This window comes from Conger conger, chromosome 1 (assembly GCF_963514075.1).
Source record: "Conger conger chromosome 1, fConCon1.1, whole genome shotgun sequence".
NCBI lineage: Eukaryota > Metazoa > Chordata > Actinopteri > Anguilliformes > Congridae > Conger > Conger conger.
Window position 1 is genome coordinate 2,831,054 of NC_083760.1, and position 22,576 is coordinate 2,853,629.

The 22,576-nt window shown below is 50.1% G+C and overlaps 1 protein-coding gene across 1 annotated transcript in view; it reads right to left on the reverse strand.

The window, feature by feature from the left end:
- Window positions 1-268: 268 nt before the first annotated feature.
- eva1ba (eva-1 homolog Ba (C. elegans)) overlaps window positions 269-22,576 on the reverse strand; it is a 26,824-nt gene continuing 4,516 nt past the window's right edge. Inside the window, exons 2-4 of the mRNA XM_061220679.1 lie at window positions 8,659-8,849; window positions 5,682-5,769; window positions 269-4,940 (exon numbers count right to left, since the gene is read on the reverse strand). Coding sequence (XP_061076663.1) covers window positions 4,510-4,940; window positions 5,682-5,748 — 498 coding nt within the window. The 5' untranslated portion in view covers window positions 5,749-5,769; window positions 8,659-8,849 and the 3' untranslated portion in view covers window positions 269-4,509. The remainder of the gene's footprint in view (window positions 4,941-5,681; window positions 5,770-8,658; window positions 8,850-22,576) is intronic.

Sequence of the window (22,576 nt, forward strand, 5' to 3'; positions counted from 1 at the left end):
AACCACAAATTACAGCCTTGCCCCATTCCGATCGTGCTAAAATTCCTCTTCCCGGCGTGCCATGGGGATTCCACTTTCCCACGGCACGCCGTAATTCACCGCTTACTGTTCTCCGCCATTCATTCCAGGACACGGGAAAATGCTTTTCCTCGTGTTAGTGCTATTCCGGTTCACATTCATGGAGCAACAGATCTGGCTAACGCTGTCTGGTAATACACTAGCCTCCAACAAGTGCAGGGCAGTGCTTAAAATTCACAGACACACACGGTTAAACTCTTACATCATAAGCACTTTATTCAGAATGTAATGGCAAAAAAACAAGCGGTCCAATAGTCATGTTCATACGTACAGAAACATACCGTGTCTACTTGGTGATATGAATTGTAATTGTACACTTAAATATTTACATATCTCAGCATACATTTGCAGGTGATATGATGCACACACATGGATAATGCGTTATCGTTTTCACATCTATACTTATTTCTGCAGTAATTCAGCTGGGAGTCGTTTGAGGTTCCTTCCTTTATTGGTCCACGTCTCGAGAGTAGAATCCTCATAGTAGACTCATGTTTGGTCAGAGATAATGGAGGGAAAATGAAAACATGGAATGGTTTGGAGGTACCCTCAATCAATTTGTCAACCCGTGTCCACGGTTACAAGGAAGATCGACGTCGAGTCCGACTATGTTTCTACCTACTGTGTAATAGATCAGTGTGTTGTACTCATCGAATTGCCCACGTTACCCACTAATCGATGTCACATGGACCTCCATGGCTGACGGTGATTGGTCGTCTCACCAATGTCAAAGCGTTTGGAGGGTCGTCGGTCTCGTGGAAATGTCAAGAAAAATGAAAACTGATCCAAACACACACAACACACTCAGGACTTGCCGTTAGCACCAGGAGCCTCAGCTGGTCTCCCCAGAGGTAATTACAAATTTCTGCTTTTTAGGAGAGCCAATATGACATTAACCTTTTGAGACCACACTTTGCACTCTTTTTATAAAGGTCTACCGTAGGTAGAAAGGCAACAGGAATGATTCTTCATTGCTAGTGACGGTGGAGAGAGCTGTATAAACCCCACAATGAGCAAGACATGTCGATCACTGACCTACATTAACCAATCAGAAGACTTTTAACAGCATAGCAATCAGTTATCTGACAGCTCATAGCCGCAGCCTTGGAACCTTTCTCTCCAACAGTCACCCAAAAACAGGGGGAGCGTTTTGACTGAAACACTCGGGAGCAAGTTTTCTTATCTTCTGCCTTAGGCAGAGAGCAGACTGGACAAGCAGGGAACAGGACTCTCCCTCCTTGCTGTGGGCTTAAAGCAGGGGAACAGGACTCTCCCTCCTTGCTGTGGGCTTAAAGGAGGGGAACAGGACTCTCCCTCCTTGCTGTGGGCTTAAAGCAGGGGAACATGACTCTCTCTCCTTGCTGTGGGCTTAAAGCAGGGGAACATGACTCTCTCTCCTTGCTGTGGGCTTAAAGCAGGGGAACATGACTCTCTCTCCTTGCTGTGGGCTTCAAGCAGGGGTACAGGACTCTTCCTCCTTGGCGTGGGCGTATTAGGCCTTTATTCGGCTCTGACCCAAGATGGCTTCCCTCTTTCCCCCTTGTTCAGTACAGAATGTACTCTGACCTGCCTCAGACTGTTGACTCCTCCCCTTTCCAGTCAACGTTTTGTGAGTGACAGCGGCACATGTGGTCGGGGACACTGTTAAAAACACCAGGGCTGGGAGAGCCTTCAGTTCCCAGGCCAAAACAAACGCTCTGTCGTGTCAGGGTACAGGCCGTTTGCTGGTGTGTATGTTTCTTACGTGCCCGCACTTGGACTTTTGGTGGAGAGCCAGGCAGCTTTTGTTCTCAGAGTAAACTCCACCAACGTTTAGCCTCTGAGCCAGTAGGATTGAGCGCTGTTGACCCCATGGCAACAGGCTGGGAGATTTCTCTGAGACAGCAAAGCCGGAGATTAATCCGAAAGTAAAAAAAACAGAAAGGCAGACTTTGCGTCAACACCAGACCCCTGACCGAGAGGTGGTTCCGGGTCGCAGAATAATTAAACAGATGACTGAGTATATTAAGAGAGGCTTTAGTCCAGAACACAACAGTGGCTTGTTCTGTTTAACTAGGTGCCATTTAAGGTCATGTTATCCCCCAGGTTCTGAAGCTCTGGACTTGCTTTCAGGAGTCCACACTGGACCGGCTGTGTGCCTGCGGTCAGGGTGTTTGCAGACCCTGCCGCGGTTACTCAAAGCCTGTCGGCCTTCTCCGAGTTTACGTCTTGCTCTTGCTTCTTGAAGCAAGTTTGAAATTTGCTTTCTGTCAGTTCAAAGCCACACTGGCATGGTTACTCAAAAGCAGTGCCAGTATTTAACTTTCACAGACTTTCCCGAAGGGATTTGATTGTCTACATTTATTTCAAGCACCGAACGCATATCAATAGTCCATACGTATTGTGTTTCAGTTTGTATGCATACTCCAGTCTCTCTGTACTTCAATAGCTATGTGACTGCACCTGCCAAGCTAAATACAAGGTTAATTAATGAGTGTCTCTCGCTGGGATTGGCTCACAGAGAGCGAGCAGACGTGGCCAGAAGCCCGGAGGCTTTATTGCGCCCGCATGCGATTTATCTTCCTCTGTGCGAGCCCCAGGACAGAGGGCCGGAGGATAAGAGCCAAACACTATCTATAAATACTCTTCTGGCTGGGAAAATATTTTCTTTCTCTCTTGCGAACTCTCCAAGAATAAGGGGCCTGTTTGACCGCCATCCAAAAGGGAAATTGAAGATCCTAATTTTATTTTATTTATTTATTTTGTTTAACGTTGTTGGAACAAACTCGAGCAAAGAGTGGCTGGAATGTGCTGGTCCCGAGCTGGGCCCAGCTGGAGCCCGCTGGACCGGTGCCACTGAAAGCAGAGGAGAGGAGAACTCCCATTTCCCTGAGACCAGAGTTCCTCACTGGACCACTCTCTCTGCGATGTCTCTCTCTCTCTCACCCTCCTGCTCAAAAACAACAAACTCACAAGCTAGAGAATACCGTAAAAGCGCATCTGACCAAATCCAAGAGTGCCTGATCGTCTTCACAAACCCCCAAAGTGGATGAGCTAACGTGTGCTCACAGATGTAAACTAATCTTTTCCTCTAAATCAAGTCTTTTGCTGTTGACTTCTTTTGTTTCAGAGAAGAAAACAGTTGACAACACATTGTAGCTCCACCTATGATTGCCTTCGTGAAACCTCACTTTACCACGGCTAGGATTTCTCATTCTATGGCTACTGTCAACAACACTGTTGTAATTGCAATAAGTCTGTCGTTGATCAATCTTTCCTTGCTTGCCTCTTCATTAAACCTTAAACATTAAACAAGTATTAAAAATGGCGCCTTCCATCTCTAAGGAATCTAGAATGTGTTCCCAACACTTTTGCCAGTTTTATAAAAGAAAAAAAAGAATGGTTCAGAAATGGATAGTGTAACAATACAACATGTGCAATTTAAAATCTATAAAGTACAAAAAATACAATAATGAATATATATTCTTTCTCAAAGTACAAGTAGAACAGCTCTTATTGCACAAATATAGACTGTTTATAGTTTTGGTTGTCAGATGCTCATGTGTTTTAACAATTGTATCCCAAGATTTCTGACTCAAAGCAAAGGCCACATAGATGAATGTCAAATTTAACTCTGATTCAAGCGTACAACAAAACGATAATTATGGCAACAACAACAAAAGGCTCGGTCTTCATCGATAGCATCATCAGATCAAGATCACATGATGGTCAGACAGATGGCTGATGGCTGAAAAAAACACTCTTAAGGCACATTCCCGAATTTCAGACCTTGGATCCAGGATCACCGAAGGTGGCCTGAGAATCTCCATGTTGTGGATCACTATAGTCAGCTGGAATTAAGGAATTATGTGTTCTGCATGGTGCACAACTCCAAACTTACTGAAATCCCCTTGGACCTCGAGGAAAAAACGTCTTTTCCCTGATAATATATGCCAGGGATCATCAACTCTGACCCTCAAATCCAAGTCCAGCCCTGGTTTTCGTTTCTCCTGGGTAGTTAGTACTACTGATTGGTCACACTGTCTTCACACCTGACTCCCAGGTAAAGGGAGGGCGGAAAACCAGCTGTTCTCGGCCCTTGAGAACCGTGAGCTGATCCCTACCATACGCCACCACTTGGGGCAAAGTTTTGGATGAAATCAGAAAGACCATTCGGTATCACCATCAGCCACTGTCACTGAGAGGGTCCCCCATCCGTAATGTTCTGCATTCTCAGGGCTCCCCCGCTGCAGTAACCCCAGTTTGCCTGCAGGGGGCGGGAGAGAGCAGGAAGCAGGAGGTCTGTACACAAGATGATGCCCGCATCATGATATCTCGACGACTCTGTGGTGGAGCACCTGATGTGGTCGGTGAACACTGGGGGGGGTGGGGGTCAGAGTTCGGAGGTCAGGGGACGAGGAGAGGGGGAGAGGGGTCGAGGAGAGGGGGGGGTCAGTAGTAGTGGACCCTCCCGATGGTCCCGGTGCCCGTGCCCAGGATGTCGGGCTGGCCGTTCCTCCAGATCTCCCGTATGATCCTCTCGCGCTCCTCCAGCCTCTGGGCCCGCTCCAGCTCCTCGGCGGAGGTGAAGACGTTCACGCTCAGCGCGCCGTCCGATTGGCTGTGGTTCCCCACGGGCACCTCGGTGGCGGGGCTCACCGGCGGCGGCTCCGCCTCGTCCTCTTCGTCCTCGTCCTCCTCGCTGAAGTCCTCCTCCTCCTCCTCCTCGCTGAAGCTCTTCAGGTGCTTCTTCTCGGGCGCGGTGGCGGTTCCCGTGGCGATACGCGGCTTGCAGGAGATGCGGATGACCAGCAGGCACAGCGTCAGCACCAGGCCGAAGCACACGCCCATCACGAAGTACAGCCCGAAGCTCTCCGGGTTCGCTGCAGGGGAACGTGGGTAATGAGAGAAACTGCCAACCGCCTGCGCCCCTACTGTCAACCACCAACCATCTCTACCCTCCGCTCTCAACCGTAAATCATCTCTGCCATGACTCTGAACCACCACCCATCTCTACCCCTATTCTCAACCACCAACCATCTCTACCCTCCGCTCTCAACCGTCAATCATCTCTGCCCCTATACTCAATCACCAACCATCTCTGCTCCCACTGTCAATCACTAACCATCTCTACCAAGACTCTGAACCACCACCCATCTCTACCCCCCACTCATGACCACCAACTACCCCTATTCTCAATCACTAACCATCTCTAACCCCCCGCTCTCAACCGCCAATCATCTCTACTCCCCACTCATGACCACCAACCTCACTCTCAATCACTAACCATCTCTGCCACCAACCCTCACTGCCCCTACACTCAACTACCACCCATCTCTACCCTACACTCAATCACCACCAATCTCTGCTCCCACTCTCAAATACCAACCATCTCTGCCCCCACACTCAACTTAATTAGTAGACTGCTTTTATAGAACAAAATTACACCCCATTCCACAGACACACTTGCCCAGAGTAGCTTACACATATTTAAGTTTTTTTTAAACAAAATCCTTTCCTGCAGCTGGTGGGTCACTCTGGGCACCCGGAGGCCCAACCAGGAGGTTCTCCGGCGCCGGGACGGCCCGCTGGCCCTGAGGAGGACGAGGGTTTAGGACGCGTACCTTTGATGTGAGCGTACGCGGCGATGCTGTTGCTCAGGAGGGCCATGTCCTTCCGCTTAACGTCCATGTTCGTCTCGCGCTCACACACCTGCCGCGGGAGACAAACACACGCCTCAGATGTGCGCCGAGACGCCGCGGAGATCAGCGCCGGTGAGCAGCTGTGACTTAGCCACGGAGACGCTCACAGGCGGAGGCCTGAGGCTGTGACTTAGCCACGGAGACGCTCACAGGCGGAGGCCTGAGGCTGTGATTTAGCCACGGAGACGCTCACAGGCGGAGGCCTGAGGCTGTGATTTAGCCACGGAGACGCTCACAGGCGGAGGCCTGAGGCTGTGATTTAGCCACGGAGACGCTCACAGGCGGAGGCCTGAGGCTGTGATTTAGCCACGGAGACGCTCACAGGCGGAGGCCTGCAAAGCCGCAAAACACAGCTGACGCGCTGCTCTTCCCCGATGAGGAGGAGGGGAAGGGTCACATGATGCGCTGCTCAACAGTAAAGGCTTGACTCGCGCTAATGAAGCAAGCGCGCACGCACACACGCAAACACACACACACGCAAGCGCGCACGCACACACGCAAACACACACACACGCAAGCGCGCACGCACACACGCAAGCGCGCACGCACACACACAAGCACGCACACACACAAGCACGCACACACGCAAGCGTGCACGCACACATGCAAACACACACACACGCAAGCGCGCACGCACACACACACGCACACACACAAACACACACACTCAAACACACACGCACACACGCAAACACACACACACGCAAGCGCTCACGCACACACACACGCAAGCACACATGCACACACGCAAACACATACGCACACACACAAACACACACACACACGCAAACACACACACACGCAAGCACACATGCACACACTCAAACACACACGCACACACACAAGCACGCACACGCAAGCACACATTCACACACGCAAGCACCTATGCACACACTCAAGCGCGCACGCACACACGCAAGCACTGAGGTTGTCCGCAGGCTGTATGTCACAGTTTAGCTCTCTCATAAAGTGAAATAACACTTTTTAAACGGGGGGGTGGGGGGGTGGGGGGGATTCCAGTGAATCGTTCAGCACTCTTCTGCACGCGCTCTGTTAACCTCCCTCCCCCTCCTCTGCCTCCTCCCCCTCCTCTGCCTCCTCGGATCCTCCGGGGCCTCAGAACAGAGCAGGCAGTGTGTGTTTCCAGGAGCAGTGTGTGTCTCCAGGAGCAGTGTGTGTAATAGCCAAAGCTATTAGCGCCGTTAGCACATGACATTCTCCCAGAGTGTACTGTGTCGAGCGTGTCGATCATCAGATGGGTGTGAAGCCATCCCCCACAGGAACCCCTGGATCATCACATTACATGTCATTTGGCTGACGCTTTTATCCAAAGTGACTTTTGTGATTTTAGACTAAGCCGGGCACAATCCTCCCCTGGAGCAATACAGGGTTGAGGGCCTTGCTCAAGGGCCCAACGGCTGTGCGGATCTTATTGTGGGTACACCGGGGATCGAACCGCCGACCTTGCCGGTCCCAGTCATGTACGTTAACGGCTACACTACAGGCGGGTACAGGAGGCTCCACCTCTCATTTGCTCGTCTGTTTGCTCAGTGGCTGAGGGCCACCAGGGGACATGTCAATCATCTGGTCCCGGACGAGTCGCTGTGTCTCTTCGCGGCTATTGTGTGCGTCTGTGTGTGTTTTGGGTTTTCTCTTTTCTTTTCTGTTTGGTTTTTTTTTGACGCTGCAGTGGCCTGGCCATGACTCCAATCACCGTCTCCCCCCCCCCCCCTCCCCTCCCCCCCACCACTCTGAACTTTAAACAGAGTCGGTCGGTTCCCACGGAAACGCAGCAGAGCCGTGTCTATCGGCGGGAGTGGAGTGGAGTGGGGCGGGAGTGGAGTGGAGTGGGGCGGGGGGGCGTGGCGGGCGATGTTAGGGTGGGGGGGGGGCGATGTTAGCTGGGAAATTGAAGGTTTTACAGGCGGCGCATGAACCTGATGAGAGAGCGATGAGGGGATGGAAAGGAGGAAATGGAGGTGTGCGAAAGAGAGAAAATGAGAGGCTGAGTGAAACAGAGACAGAGACAGACGTGATCAAAGGCAGACTCCATCATGGGCCATCTGACACTGTAGCCTGCAGCACCGGTTTAAGGTTTTTTTTTTTTTTGTTTGAGTCGGTCTTTGATCTAAACTGCCTCCTGTACCCAGCTGGTGAGGTTCCCTTTAAAAACGCAGCCTGTTTTTAATCTAATCTGGAGGTACCCCCCCCCCCCCCCCCCCTCAGGTCATGTGATGCAGCTGGTGTTGCTGTACTTCCTGTGTTCTCCCCCCCCTCCGCCCCCCCGGTCATATAAGGCTTCCTGCTGACTCAGGCTTCTCCCTCTCACCTGCCTCTATTGTTCCCCGGCAACTGTGACATCACAGGGCCTAACCTGCCAATGACCAGAGAGCGTGAGCTGACCTTTCACCTACGTGTCACAAATAAAGGTCACCGATAAAGAGGCTAAAAAGAAAACCTCAGGACTGGCTGGAGAAGCAGGTGTATTTATTTATATTTCACAAATTTCGACATTCGGCAGAAGGTCTTACCCCAAACGGATTGCACAGTTTACATTTTGCAGCCAGGCAAAGTGTTTATACAGCTGGGTGTTTACCGAGGCCATTATTGATAAGTGCCTTGCTCAAGGGCGCACTGGCATTGCCTCACCTGGCTGTCAAACCTCCAGCCCTGGAACTACAAGGCCGGTTCCCCTTCATGCTATACCACTGCCCATGACTTAGAATAACGCACTCAATAGCAGGATGACAAGAGTTACGATTCCGTCAAAACTCTCTTCAGCTTTAAAGCCCATTATGGTGGAGGGTTGCTCCCCAAGTTGTACATCACATAAAACAAAAAAACCCCCAAATTTTTACGCTTTTTAAAAAAATGCAGAAATATGGAATATAATGCTTACCACAAATAACAGGGTAGCAGCTCGGCCAGTTCAGTCCCTGGTCATGGCGTGATTGGGGGTACAGATGGAGAGTCTCTCTCTCTCTCTCTCTTTCTCTCTCTCTCTCAGTCCTTCTTTCTCCTTCTCCGTCTGTGTTTTTTCTGCCCAGCTCTTTGGAACGGTCTCCTTTCAGCTCATTTGGCCACTCTAATCTGAGAGCAAACACACACACACACACACACACACGTCAGACAGTGTTAAGCACCAAATTCACTGAGGCAACAGCAGTGCACACAAACCGCTAGACTCCTCCTGCTGCAGAGAAGGCCAGGAGCAGCCAAGAGCAGCCAGGAGCAGCTCTGTGGAGAAGGAGCAGCGGGAGACCGAACAGCGGTCTGAGAAACCCATACGAGCTGCTCATTCCAGGTCCGCATCCCCTGACATTATAAATACACGCACAATAAGGTTCTGTTACTGACATGCAATGAAATACACTCTTGTGCGCCCCTGAGTTCATTCCACTGCATTCTTCTACATCGCAGACATCTGCGAAAAACGGTATTTGCATTTGGCTGGATGTAGCCGCAGACACGCCGCTACGCTGGGGTGATCTCACGGCCGAGACATCATCTCTGCTCCAGAACCCAGGGCCTTTCCATCATCACACAGAAGTCAGCTTGTGTTTCGAAATGCATAAACAGTTTGATATATCTCTGAGGAAGTTGATTCAATAAGGCCTTATCATCCGACTCCAAGGGATGTTTCTGTCTGTGTCGTACTCATTGTACCATTAAATCAAGTTAGGCAAACAAGTATGAAAAATCAATTACAAAATGTGCAAATATTGAGCATTCATTGCAAAATATAAATGTTCTCACTGCATCATTCTGTTCTATAAATATTTGAAATCATTGCTGATAAAAATTAATACCACGGGTGGATTACAAATGCAAAATTTAAGATGCAGTAACTATTTAACTTAAGGTACTGTAGCCTATAGCCCAGTGACTAAAGTTGCTTGACTGGAACCCAGAAGGTTGGTGGTTCAAACCCCGGTGTAGCCTCAACAAGACCCGGCCCTTAACTCCACATTGCTCCAGGGAGGATTGGCCCCTGTTTAGTCCAATCAACTGTAAATCGCTTTGGATTAAAGCATCAGCTCAACAACTGAAATGTCATTTTCCTTTCATTCCTGATTCACACTTCAGAAAATACTGTTACGAGAGAGAGAGAGAGAGAGAGAGAGAGAGAGAGAGAGACCAAGTCACGCAGCCTATGCATATGTGCGGATATTTCTTGATGAGAATTGGCAGTTTTGAAGGCCACGTGCTTCAGTGAGCGGATGACAGGAGTGCAGCGCGTTACGTCTGGTTCTGTGGATGGAAAAAACGCATCAAAGAAGCAGCAGGCTCCTGCTGGTTGAGCCGAGCTCTGTGTGTGTTTCCCCAACACTGATTCCGATCTCGCTGACTCCCGGCAGACCCTGTGTACACTGACGGCTGCGTCATGGCAACAAAGAGCCAGTCGCCATGGCAGCCGCTTGCCGCCCGGAGGGATTGCCGGGAGGTGAGGAGCTTTTGTCTGGGGCCAGACGGCGAGACTCGGACGGCCGTCCTGCTGCGCTTCCTTCCCTGCCAGTTAGGCCGGTGTTTGAACAAGAGAACATCAACAGCATCCCGCTAAACAAATCCCTGTCAATCTCTCTGTCTCAATCTCTCTTTCTCATGTCCTCTCTCTCGCTACATCTCTCTGATCTCACTGTCTGTCTCTCTCTCTACATCTCTCTGATCTCACTTTCTCTCTCTCTCTCTCTCTCTACATCTCTCTGATCTCACTGTCTGTCTCTCTCTCTCTCTACATCTCTCTGATCTCACTGTCTCTCTCTCTCTCTCTACATCTCTTTGTCTCAATCTCTCTGTCTCTTTCTACATCTCTCTGATCTCACTGTCTGTCTCTCTCTCTCTCTACATCTCTCTGATCTTACTGTCTCTCTCTCTCTCTACATCTCTCAGTCTCAATCTACATCTCTCTGTCTCAATTTGTCTTTCTTTCTCACGTCCTCTCTATCTCTCTCCCGCTACATCTCTCTGTCTTGATATCTCGGCCTCTCTCTATCCCTGTCTCTCTACTCACTCAAAAAGACTTTATTGGCATGAAATACATTGGTACTGTAAATATTGCCAAAGCAATATTTCAGGGGAATTCATGCGAGAGGACTCTGAGGCCGGGACAGATCCGTTGTGGGTTTAGAGGGTTCTGGTCTTGGCCCAGGCGGTCGGGTTAATGTGGACCCGAGTGTCTGATAGCTTCCCCGTCTCCAGAGCTTGGGCCGGTGACTCACCCTGATTCAGCCCGTCAGAATCCGGACCGTAACTGCAGGGAAACGGCGCCTCCTGTTTACCGTGCCTAATGAAAGCCGTGTTTGTTTGGTGTGTTGTTTAGTTGTTTGTAACGAGGATTTAATTAACAGCACCGTGTCCCTCTCCTCCCTCCCTTCAGGCTTCACACGGCAGATTTTACAGACGAGGCTTCACGGCACTGAGAGTCACTTCCTCGTCTTCCTCTGAGATACTAACATTGGCTGTGATGTCTCTTCTTTGGCCAAAACCAGTAGCCAAACACGTTGGTGATAACCAACAGAGCAAAGCTGATAGTGATGGTGATTGGTTGACACTACTTCCTGGATACTGGGGCAGCCTATAGCCTAGTGGCTTCAAGTCCCCCTGTAGCCAATAAGATCAGTGCAGCTGTTGGGCCCTTGAGCAAGGCCCCTAACACCACATTGCTCCAGGTATGGGGATTAGCCCCTGCTTAGTCTAATCAACTGTAAGTTGCTTTGGATAAAGGTGTCAGCTAAATAGCTGCAATGTAATGTTATGATAACTAGAGGGTACCATGAGTATATCCACCAATCAACCACTGGCTTTCAGTTGATTGTTGCCAGCTTACTTTCTGATTGGTGGGGCTCTGCTTGTTTGATGCAGAAAGAGCTGTGTTCACCCTGGCTGTAATTAGACTGGTGTTTAGAGATCAGAGTGGCTCTTTGTCTCCCCCAGTCTAACATGCAACCCGAAGAACAGATTGCTACAAACAAAAAGGATCCTTGATGTTAACAGAAGGTTATTACCCCGAGGAGAGATGGTAATCAAACCCTGAAGCTCTGGTAAAAAAAGGTTTACGATATCACCGGTCTCTCACACACACACAAACACACACACATACTCACACACACACCCACACACACATACAGTCACACACACTCACACACACTCACACACACACACACACACATATACAGACACACACACCCACACACACACATACAGACACACACACCCACACACACATACAGACACACACATAAACACATACACACACACATACAGACACACACACACACACACATACAGACACACACATAAACACATACACACACACATACACACCCACACACACATACAGACACACACACCCACACACACATACAGACACACACATAAACACATACACACACACATACACACTCACACACTCACACTCACACACACACACACACAGACACACATAAACACATACACACACACATACACACACACACATAAACACATACACACACACACACACACTCACACACACACCCACACACACATAAACACACCCACACACACATAAACACACACACACACATAAACACACTCACACACACACACATACACACACACATACAGACACACACATAAACACATACACACACTCACACACCCACACACACATACAGTCACACACACACACATACACACACACACATACAGACACACACACACACACATACACACACACACATAAACACATACACACACACATACACACTCACACACACACACACACACACACACACACAGACACACATAAACACATAAACACACATACACACACACACACACACATACACACACACACATAAACACACACACACACACATACACACACACACACTCACACACACACACACACACACACACACACATACACACACACACACACACACATACACACACACACACACACACACACACACATACACACACACACACACACACACACACACACATACACACACACACACACACACACACATACAGACACACACACACATAAACACACACACACTCACACACACACACACACACACACACACACACACATACACACACACACACACACACATACACACACACACACACACACACACAGACACACACACACACACACGCTCCCAGCATGTGACCGGATGGCGTCTGTCATCCCCTGAAAATAAATCTCCCAGCATCCTTGGTTTCCTTCTCTGACGGTTTATCCTCAGATCGCCCTGTTAATAAGCTCACATCCTTCCCCTGTCCGGGTTCTTGGAACTGGAGAGTCCAGACCCACCGACAGGCTAAGAGGTAGGTCACAAAATAGATAAGAAAAACTAAGACACAAACTGGTTGTATATCACTCACCGATAGGCTGAGAGTTGAGTTACGAAAAACAAGTACGTGAAATTATGTATCATGACATTCATACCAGACATTCATAGCATACATTAACTGCTGGTTTGTATGCTAGTACATGCAGCCGTTATGATATATAAATCTTTTAAGTGGTGCATTTGATCATAAGTCAGGTGTTCTCAACGTAAGGACTGGGTCAGCATAGACGTATTTGGAGGTAAAGCCAGCTTTATCTCAGATGGGCTGAGAACCACCATCTCAGTCCAGAGGGAGTGAGCAATGGGTCACCAGCGAAGTCAAACCGATGGCAATGGGTCTGGAGCAAAAGCCAGGCGAGATTTCAAAACAAATAAATCCAGGACACATAGTGGAGGCTGTTTGGCTGTCTCTGAGGAGCAGTCCGTTCAATGAAGTCAGCCCAAGACACTATTTAAAATAAGACAAATAATAAGTGAGAGAACACTGAGAAAATAGTCCTGAAAAGCGAGACGGCAGTAAAGTTGAACCACTGGGAATACGTGGGAGAGATGCAAGATTCATCATCATCCATATGTTTGAGCCATTATGGTGCATTACGATGTCTTTACGTGTCCGCGGTCAGCCTGTGTGGTGTGTGTTGGGTGTTACATTACATTACTGGCATTTGGCAGACACTCTTATCCAGAGCGACGTACAGTTGATTAGACTAAGCAGGAGACAATCCTCCCCTGGAGCAATGCAGGGTTAAGGGCCTTGCTCAAGGGCCCAACGGCTGTGCGGATCTTATTGTGGCTACACGGGGATCGAACCACCGACCTTGCGTGTCCCAGTCATGTACCTTAACCACTATGCTACAGGCCGCCCTGTTGTATGTTGAATGTTTGTGTCCTTAGTTTGCGGAGAGGTACTGTGAAGATGACAAAGGAATACATTTAGGCTGATTGGAGACATGGGTCGGTTTCCCCTCAAAGAAAAAAATATATATAAATAAAATAAAAACAGGAAGTTGATGTGGTCCCAAAGAAATGTCAGTCAAGTAGATTAGTCGTTTCACTGGGATCGAAAGCACAACATGTGCCGGGGAGAGAAGCCAAAACTAACAACTCTGTCGTGTAATTATGCCCAGGGCAGGGAGAGGGGATTCCATTTCAGGACTCCCGAGTAAAACAGTGAAATAAATAGTTTTGGTTTTGTATGCTAAGTCTAAACGTGGGGGGCTGGGAGGGGGACAGGGGGTGGAATCGGATTCTTGTGCGACGTTCCCGCCGTCCGGTTGCGGGGGGACCACAATCGCGTTCCCTTCCCCTTTAACTCATCCCTGTTGGATCGCCCCCAAGAGTCAAGATCCAAACCCGCCTTGTCCTTCTGCTGCAACAGGGTGAGGTGGAGACATTGTCTCCTCCACCTGTGAACTTGCCCGTATGAGCATAAGAACACATACAGGAGGAGAATAGGTCATTCAGGGCCACTATTCCCTTACAAGCCAAACAGTATCTAGCGTCTTATGGCTCAATCCAGACACCTATTTTCACTGCGTGCATCCTATCCTTGTGTCGTTTCCTCGCTCTGTGGGAACGCCCAATGGAGGACGCAAGGAAAGGAGTTGAGGAAAGGGCACAAGGATGGAGGAATTGAGGAAACAAGTATGAGGCAAACGGAACGTCCTTGTTTACTTTTTTACATTACATTATTGGCATTTTGGCAGACACTCTTATCCAGAGCGACATACAGTTGATTAGCCTAAGCAGGAGGCAATCCTCCGCTGGAGCAATGTAGGGTTAAGGGCCTTGCTTGAGTGTCAGTTCGAAGCCGTGTCATTTACAGACGTCGATCATTTATATGTCACGGATTTAAAGAAAATACTTCTGCAAAGGATGCACTCGTGTTTCTCCACCGAAGCATCCAGCGGAAGTCTCCTCGCTCCTCCGAGCAGCATTTTAACATTTAACTCAGTGGAATGTCCTGAAAGACCGCAAGCCTCAATCCAGGTCAGGTGAGGACCGAGGAGAGGATGTTAAAATAAGAGTCCTGAGTCATACCTGGGCTTGATCACCCTGAGGGCCTCTGCCTCTGCTACATGACCTGGCAAGCTATTCCAGGTATGCAAACATCCCAGGATAAAAAAACGTTTTGATATGCGCGCGGAATTTTTCAATTACAGTAGTTTCCACATAATTTCACCCTTGTTCGACTGGCATACATAATTTCACCCTCGTTCGACTGGCAGACATAATTTCACCCTCGTTCGAATGACAGACCTCTTCACTTTGTTGATCCTCGCTAAGTGAAACGGAGCTCAACACAGTCACTGAAGTCACCAGGTTGAATATTGTTCACAGGGCGTCTCTTTTTTTTTTTACTGATTACTTACCAAGTGAACTATTTGTGGCACACGGTTACCAAATACCAACCTATAATTGGTGGGTTGTCGATTAAAAAAACATTACTTACGGGACAACGGGGTGAGTGGAACAAACCATTTTTTGGCTAAAATCTGGCAGCAGTGCCGGGGTGTGTGGGCTGCCCTCCCCGCTCCATGCCTGTGTGTACGGCGGTGTTTAGTGTCGGCAGCGTGGCGAAGCCTGGAACGCAGGATTGGTTTAGAAAGGAGCTGCTGGTGGAGGTCTCAGCCCTCCGCAGAGTGACAGGGGGCGAATCTCCGGGGCAGAGACAGGAACAGAGGCCCGTTTCACGACCAACGCCCGAGCAGCTCCGTAAACAATTTAACCGCGTGATTCTCAGCGTCCTGCTCGTCGGGAAAAAAAAAACTGACTAACGCCCGATGAGTGGGATTTCTGTGACGGTTTCGGCTGTAATTACGTCTCAGAATAACCCCGGGACAGCAGGGCAGAGCGGGCACACGCCCAACAGGGGGGCTGGAACTCGCTCCCCGAATATGGAGCCGGTAAAAAAAAAGAAAGGGAGGGATATTTCTGCTACCTCGGATTCTTTGGTGGCCACAAAAATTCTTGGCGAAACCTGAGGGCGGCTTGCCTGCTTCACATTTTGAAGAAAAAATGACATTTTAATTTAATTTTATCTCCTTTTTTTTTTAAACACCTAAGCGGTCCCACATGTGTGGAGTTGGCCGTGTCTGGACGCCCGCACAGGTATGCTGACCTCCTCTGGACTGACACAGAGGAGTGTCACTCACTGCACTCTTCAACTTCGTCCTGAAAAAAAAACTATTTTAAGTAGAAAAGCAGTTTTATCCCACGCAGCGAGGTCTCAGTTACAGAGTATATTCACCCAGAGAGACAGACCCCGATTCATCCATACTGAGAGTGCAGAGAATGCTCCTGTGTGTGAGTGAGAGTGTGTGTGTGTGTCTGTGTGTGTGTGTGTGTCTGTGTGTGAGTGAGAGTGTGTGTGTGTCTGTGTGTGTGTGTGTGTGTCTGTGTGTGAGTGAGAGTGTGTGTGTGTGTCTGTGTGTCTGTGTGTGAGTGAGAGTGTGAGTGTGTCTGTGTGTGTGTGTGTGTGTGTGTGTGAGTGAGAGTGTGCGTGTGTGTCTGTCTGTGTGTGTGTGCACGTCCGTGCCTTGGTGTGTGCACGCATTTGTGCCTTGCTGTGAGAGTGTGTGAGTGTGAGTGTGTGTGTGTGTATGACTCGTGAAAGGTTGCCAGTTACAGACCTCTCTAAAATGAGAGAAAAACATGGAGCTAAGTGCTTCTCTGTTTCAGTCATCACCATCAGCCTTCGCTCTGGAAAAACATGAGTTTTATGACCCTGAGTAACTGTTCCAAGGCTCCCGAATAAAGCGACCAATTAATCAATTTCAACAATCTGCGTGAAAACCGATGTGTATGGATGTTAACACGGAGTGGCTGCACGGTCTAGGACATAAAAACACAGGCCCTTGTGATTACCTTTAACTGTGGTCACAAATAAAGATTTAGGAGATCGTGTCCAATCCCATTTTACATTTAAAGTGCTCATTAAGCTACTAGATGGAAATACGCGTCCTTTTTTTTTTTTTAATAAACCTTAATAACGGCATTTCCTTTTGATGTAAAGCGTGTCGTAAAGTACGCCTAGCCTCTCGAGCAGGGGCGCTGACGCACTGCGACCCTTCTGCGACCGTACTCCTCTCTCCAGGTTCATTGGTGAACTGCAGCCTTCAGAACAGATGCAGCCTTCAACCAGGCACAGGGGGGGAGAGAGGTCACTAACGAGAGCCCCCCCCCCCTTCTCCACAGCGCACACCGCTAATTTACCGCTAACGGGGAGGATACGGGTTCACGAGGGATCAAATCAGAGTGAAATGTGTGCACTCAGAGGGCATCTAAATTGGTTCTGAATGTTACACTGCACGCCCTGTTACGAGAATCAGCTCCGCCATAATCAGATCGAGCATCGAGTTGTTGACAACTGGCAATTATTGTGTCTTGACCATAATTATGCTTTTTTTTTTTTAAAACCTCAAAATGTCAACGAGAAACACTTTGAGTAGCAGTAGCAGGCAACGTGCCCTTGTGAAAAGCAGCGTGCGTGTGTGTGTGTGTGTGTGTGTGAGTGTGAGTGTGTGTGTGTGTGTGTGAGTGTGTGTGTGTGAGTGTGTGTGTGAGTGTGTGTGTGTGTGTGTGTGAGTGTGTGTGTGTGTGAGTGTGTGTGTGCGTGTGTGTGTGTGTGTGTGTGTGTTTAGCAGATGTTCTGTTTAAAGGCCAGAGAATCATCCCTGCGGTTAACCCGGCAGAAGCCCTCCAAGAGCTCCACTGACCGTCGAGCGTGGCGGGACCTGAACCGAGACAAAGGGACGATGGGGCTCTGGCGCTTTTTCCCACGCGCACCGCCAAGGTGCCGGTGGTGATGTTCCACCCAATAAAGCGAGACGCATCGCTCCTTCAGAGGACACCGCAGCGCTGCCCGGCGTCTGTGAAAGAGCTCAGACCTCCACATGGAGGAGAGATCAGCCCTGTCACTGGCCCACACTTCCCTAACGGGCCTGTACAGCGTTGGCCGAGCAGGGGCTCCTGCCTCAGAAAAACAGGGCCTCTTGTTCTTCTTCCCATGGGGTGCTGGAGATCAGAACGTGGGCCCAGCGTTTGTTTCTTTACACAGATTTGTCCGTGCCTGTTACCCAGGGGAGTTATTTACCCTGGGGCAAGGGCTGATCTTGGGGACACCATCAGATCTTTGGCCCCCAGTGATGGGTTTGGCCAACCACAGAAATGGGTGGAGCCAACCGCAAAGATGAATAACCACAGAGAAGGGTGTGGTCAATGCCAGACACGGATGGCAGCTGTATTATTTCATTTCTCCTTAGCAACCAGAATTAGACCCAATTCACAGAAAGACTAGGATCTAGAGCATATGAAATAACATAACATAACATAACATAACATAACATAACATAACATAACATAACATAACATAACATAACATAAGAACAGGCCAATCAGCCCAGCAATGCTCACCTTTTCCTACCCCTAAGTGTACCTACTGCCTAATCTGCCAAAAAGCTAAATAGTATCTCACACCGTATCAAGCCTGGTCTTGAAAACCCCCCAGAGTTTCTGCCTCCACTACATGTACTGGCAAGCTATTCTGCACATTGTCCACTCTCTTTGTGAAAGAATACTTCCTAATATATCAGGAATAAATGGGAATTGCATTGCAAATGCCCCTGAGCAGTTGACAGTGTACACGTGATCAGATCCTTTATAGACCCGTTCTCTTTCTCGCGCACACACGCCGTGTCGAGGTCGATCTCACCGCGCCATTTGGCCCAGCCTCTGCTGTAGAGGGTATTCACGCGTTCCCCGCCGTAGGCGTTGTGATTGGAGCCGTTTTTGGGGCTGAAGAGGAGGCTGACACAGCGGCCCGCTTCAGTAAACCCGCCTGTCTCTGTCTCTCTGTTGTTTCAGCCCTGACCTCCGTTTGCTTTTCTGTCTCTCGGCAACAAACGACTCGCGTTATCGTTAACGCTTCGGCGAGCGCTTAGTTTCCTGAGACCCGCCCGGGCGAACGCTCACGCCAGGGGAGTGCGATAATCAAAATGTGCTTACGTTCGCTTTTCCCCCCCCACAGACTCCACTGCGCTCTCTGTTCTGAGTTTCCCCCACAGACTCTCCACTGGGCTCTCTGTTCTGAGTTTCCCCCTCAGACTCTCCACTGCGCTCTCTGTTCTGAGTTTCCCCCTCAGACTCTCCACTGCGCTCTCTGTTCTGAGTTTCCCCCTCAGACTCTCCACTGCGCTCTCTGTTCTGAGTTCCCCCTCAGACTCTCCACTGGGCTCTCTGTTCTGAGTTTCCCCCTCACAGACTCTCCACTGCGCTCTCTGTTCTGAGTTTCCCCCTCACAGACTCCACTGCGCTCTCTGTTCTGAGTTTCCCTCACAGACTCTCCACTGCACTCTCTGTTCTGAGTTTCCCCCTCTCAGACTCTCCACTGCGCTCTCTGTTCTGAGTTTCCCCCTCAGACTCTCCACTGGGCTCTCTGTTCTGAGTTTCCCCCTCTCAGACTCTCCACTGCGCTCTCTGTTCTGAGTTTTATAAGGCAGTTGTTTTAGTACAGGCCGTTTTGAGAGGGTGATATTTATGTCTAATACCATCGAACGCTGAGCATCTGTAGTTGTGTGGGGTCTGGAGACATAAGGGTGGGCATGTGGGGCTCTTTTAAGATTACCCTGCAAACTCTTCGCTCTCAGTTTTATAGACGGGTTGCGTGTGTATTTTATTTAATTTCTTTTACCTCTGTGCCGCCTACAAAGCAAATAAGCGCCTCAGTCATTTTGATTATAGTTTACGTTTCCATTTTCATTACGCAGAGCTGCACATGAAATGCTCAGAATTTATTACAGCGTATATTTCCCCATCCCTGCGTAATTTAAAAGTTAAGAGTTTAAAAAGTTCAAAGAAAGCAGATATTCCCATTCTCCGTCTGTCTTGCGCCATCTGCTCCTTCATTAGACGTGTTCCAACACTGCGGAGGCTGCCCAGCCCTGTCGGACAGCCGGCGATGTTTGAGCGTTCGTACGCTGAGGTGATGACGCTACGTGCGTGGCTGAAAGAGGGAGGTTCTGTGGAGGTGCGGCTGAAAGAGGGAGGTTGTGTGGAGGTGCGGCTGAAAGAAGGAGGTTGTGTGGAGGTGCGGCTGAAAGAGGGAGGTTCTGTGGAGGTGCGGGGCTGAGGAACACTGAGGTAGCCGGGCCCGGCTGACAGGAGCCCTGAACCTGCGTTAAATCTATAGCTTCCAGGGGTCTGGAGGTCTGCAGACGTGGGGAGGGGCCAGGCGGGGTTAATGGAGTCCAGATGGGGAGCCCCAGGCCAGACACGGGCCTCTCTGTCCTGCCTGAGATTTTTGGGGGGGGGCGGTAATGGGACGAGCTTTATCTCCCCCTCTGCCCCGCGAGTCACCCCTCGCTCGCTCCATCCCGGGGATTAACCCGCCGGTGTTATGAAGAATTAAGAGCTGCCCTTCCATCACCCCCGAACCCTGCGCCAACCACCCCTCTCCCCCCCCCAGAATAACACTGCCCTTCTCTGAATAAGACCATCTGAAGAACAGGCAACCAAAAAAAAAACAGAAAAGGGAGCAAACTCCAATAAACTCCAATAAACTCCAATAAACTCCCGCAAGGTTGTTTATTAGTCCCGGGTTATCCCCGAGATCCCCCGAGATCCCCGAGATGGTGGAGATCAGAATCCACAGCGGAGATCAAGCCAGAACTTCAAAGCTGAGTTGGTTTCTAAAGCCACCTTTGGCCTCTTCATGAGGGGTCAATTACACTGCCTTACTGTGAGCTCACATTACAGAAACCGGGGCTTTCCTTTCCCCTGTGACGGAGTATTTGAGGTAAAGACGGAGCTCAGGGGCGCAGACCAGAGGTGTCTAAGCTTGGATTCGAACCCGCAGCCTCAAACCCCGCTAACCTCCGGTCCAGAGACGCACGGTCCCAGGGGCAGGCAGGACCGCAGACTGCCACAAAGGCAGCGAACGGCAACCTGTTATTTTACAGCGAACCTCATCCCATAATTACACGGTTACCCGGGAAACCAGGGCTTTGCCCGGCTCCCGAGTTCACGCAAGCACACATTTCCCACTGTTGTTTAGCGGCCTGCAATTGGCTGCCGCCGGACCCCACCCAGACCCTCCCGCGATCCCAGCGCCGTGGCAACAGTAAACCCTTGGTGATCCCAAAACTAGGCTCCGTAAGCCATAGGCTCCCTAGGCCCCATGCGTGGAGCGGAGGATCACTGCTGGGCTGTTGGTGCAGACGCAAGCCCACGTTCACAGGCCCGATGCCCCTCGACATCCCTCACACGAGACTCTGATTACCGTATGACACGAAACATGTGTTCCCCCGCAGGGACAGGCCGGGGGAATGTTCGACTCGCTCCTATGCGCTGCGGCGGGTTTTTTTTTCAGCGTTCTTCGGAATCTCGCGCCGAATTCCCGGCCCCGGAACGGGAAAAGGTCACAGTCAAAGGTCAAAGGTCGTGTGACATTCAGCCTCCGGATCACCCGGCTTGTTAGCATTAGCTCCGAGCGGAGTCCATCATCGCCAGGCACAATGGAGGCACTCATCGACCACGTTCCGGCCGGGCCGTCCTTCCGGGAATCACAGAAATGCCGGAGAATGACTCTGCGTTCGCTTTGTTTACCGTTCTGGTCAAGCTGGAATTGTGGAATCCTAAGAAGCTTCCGGATGCTAGCTTATATCATCCCCCAGCTATGTAGCCTAGCGGCTAAGGTGCATGACTGGGACCTGACAAGTTGGTGTTTAAAGCCCTGGCATAGCCACAATGAGATCCACACAGCTGTTCGGTCATTGAGTAAGGTCCTTTGTCCCCTACGTAGCCTAATCAACTGCGAGTCACTTTGGATAAAAGCGTCAGCTAGCAAACAAATTATGGAGACCTAGCTCCGATACAGACAGACACGTTGCCATTGTTCTCCAGGACCCGCAGAAAGAGCCCGGTGTGTTTGTGTCGCGGAGATAAACCCAAACTTCCTCTGACCGGGCCGGCGCCTCGTCCGAGCCGCCCGTCGGGGGTCAGCCGTGCCCCGCGCCCACCCCCACGTCTTCCCTCCTCCGGCTCCGGAAGTGCAGAATTCTGACCCGGCGCTCCGGGAGGCAGGCGGCGGAGGCGAAGACAAACTGCGCCCGCCTCCGTCACGTTACAAATCCCAGAAGGCCCGAGGAAGCGGACGATCTGAACAGGAAGGACGCCCCCCCCCCCCCCGCCCCCCCCGCCCAAAAGCAGATAACATAACACACGCCCAGCCCGGGGGTCTGGAAGCCCGCTTCAGGCCGGGGCCCGGTACGCTGTTTGATGTGGACTGTCCCAGCAGCTGAACGTATTACTGCCGGGCTCCGTGCCTGGGACCACCGCTCTGAAGGCATTGTGCTCCGTGGGAAATAAACCACGGGCACAATTTAGGAGTGTTTTTTTTTTTTTTAAACAGAAGAGCTTCTGACATTAGGAGCTTCTTCCAAGGGTGATGTCACATTTGGCCTTCTACAA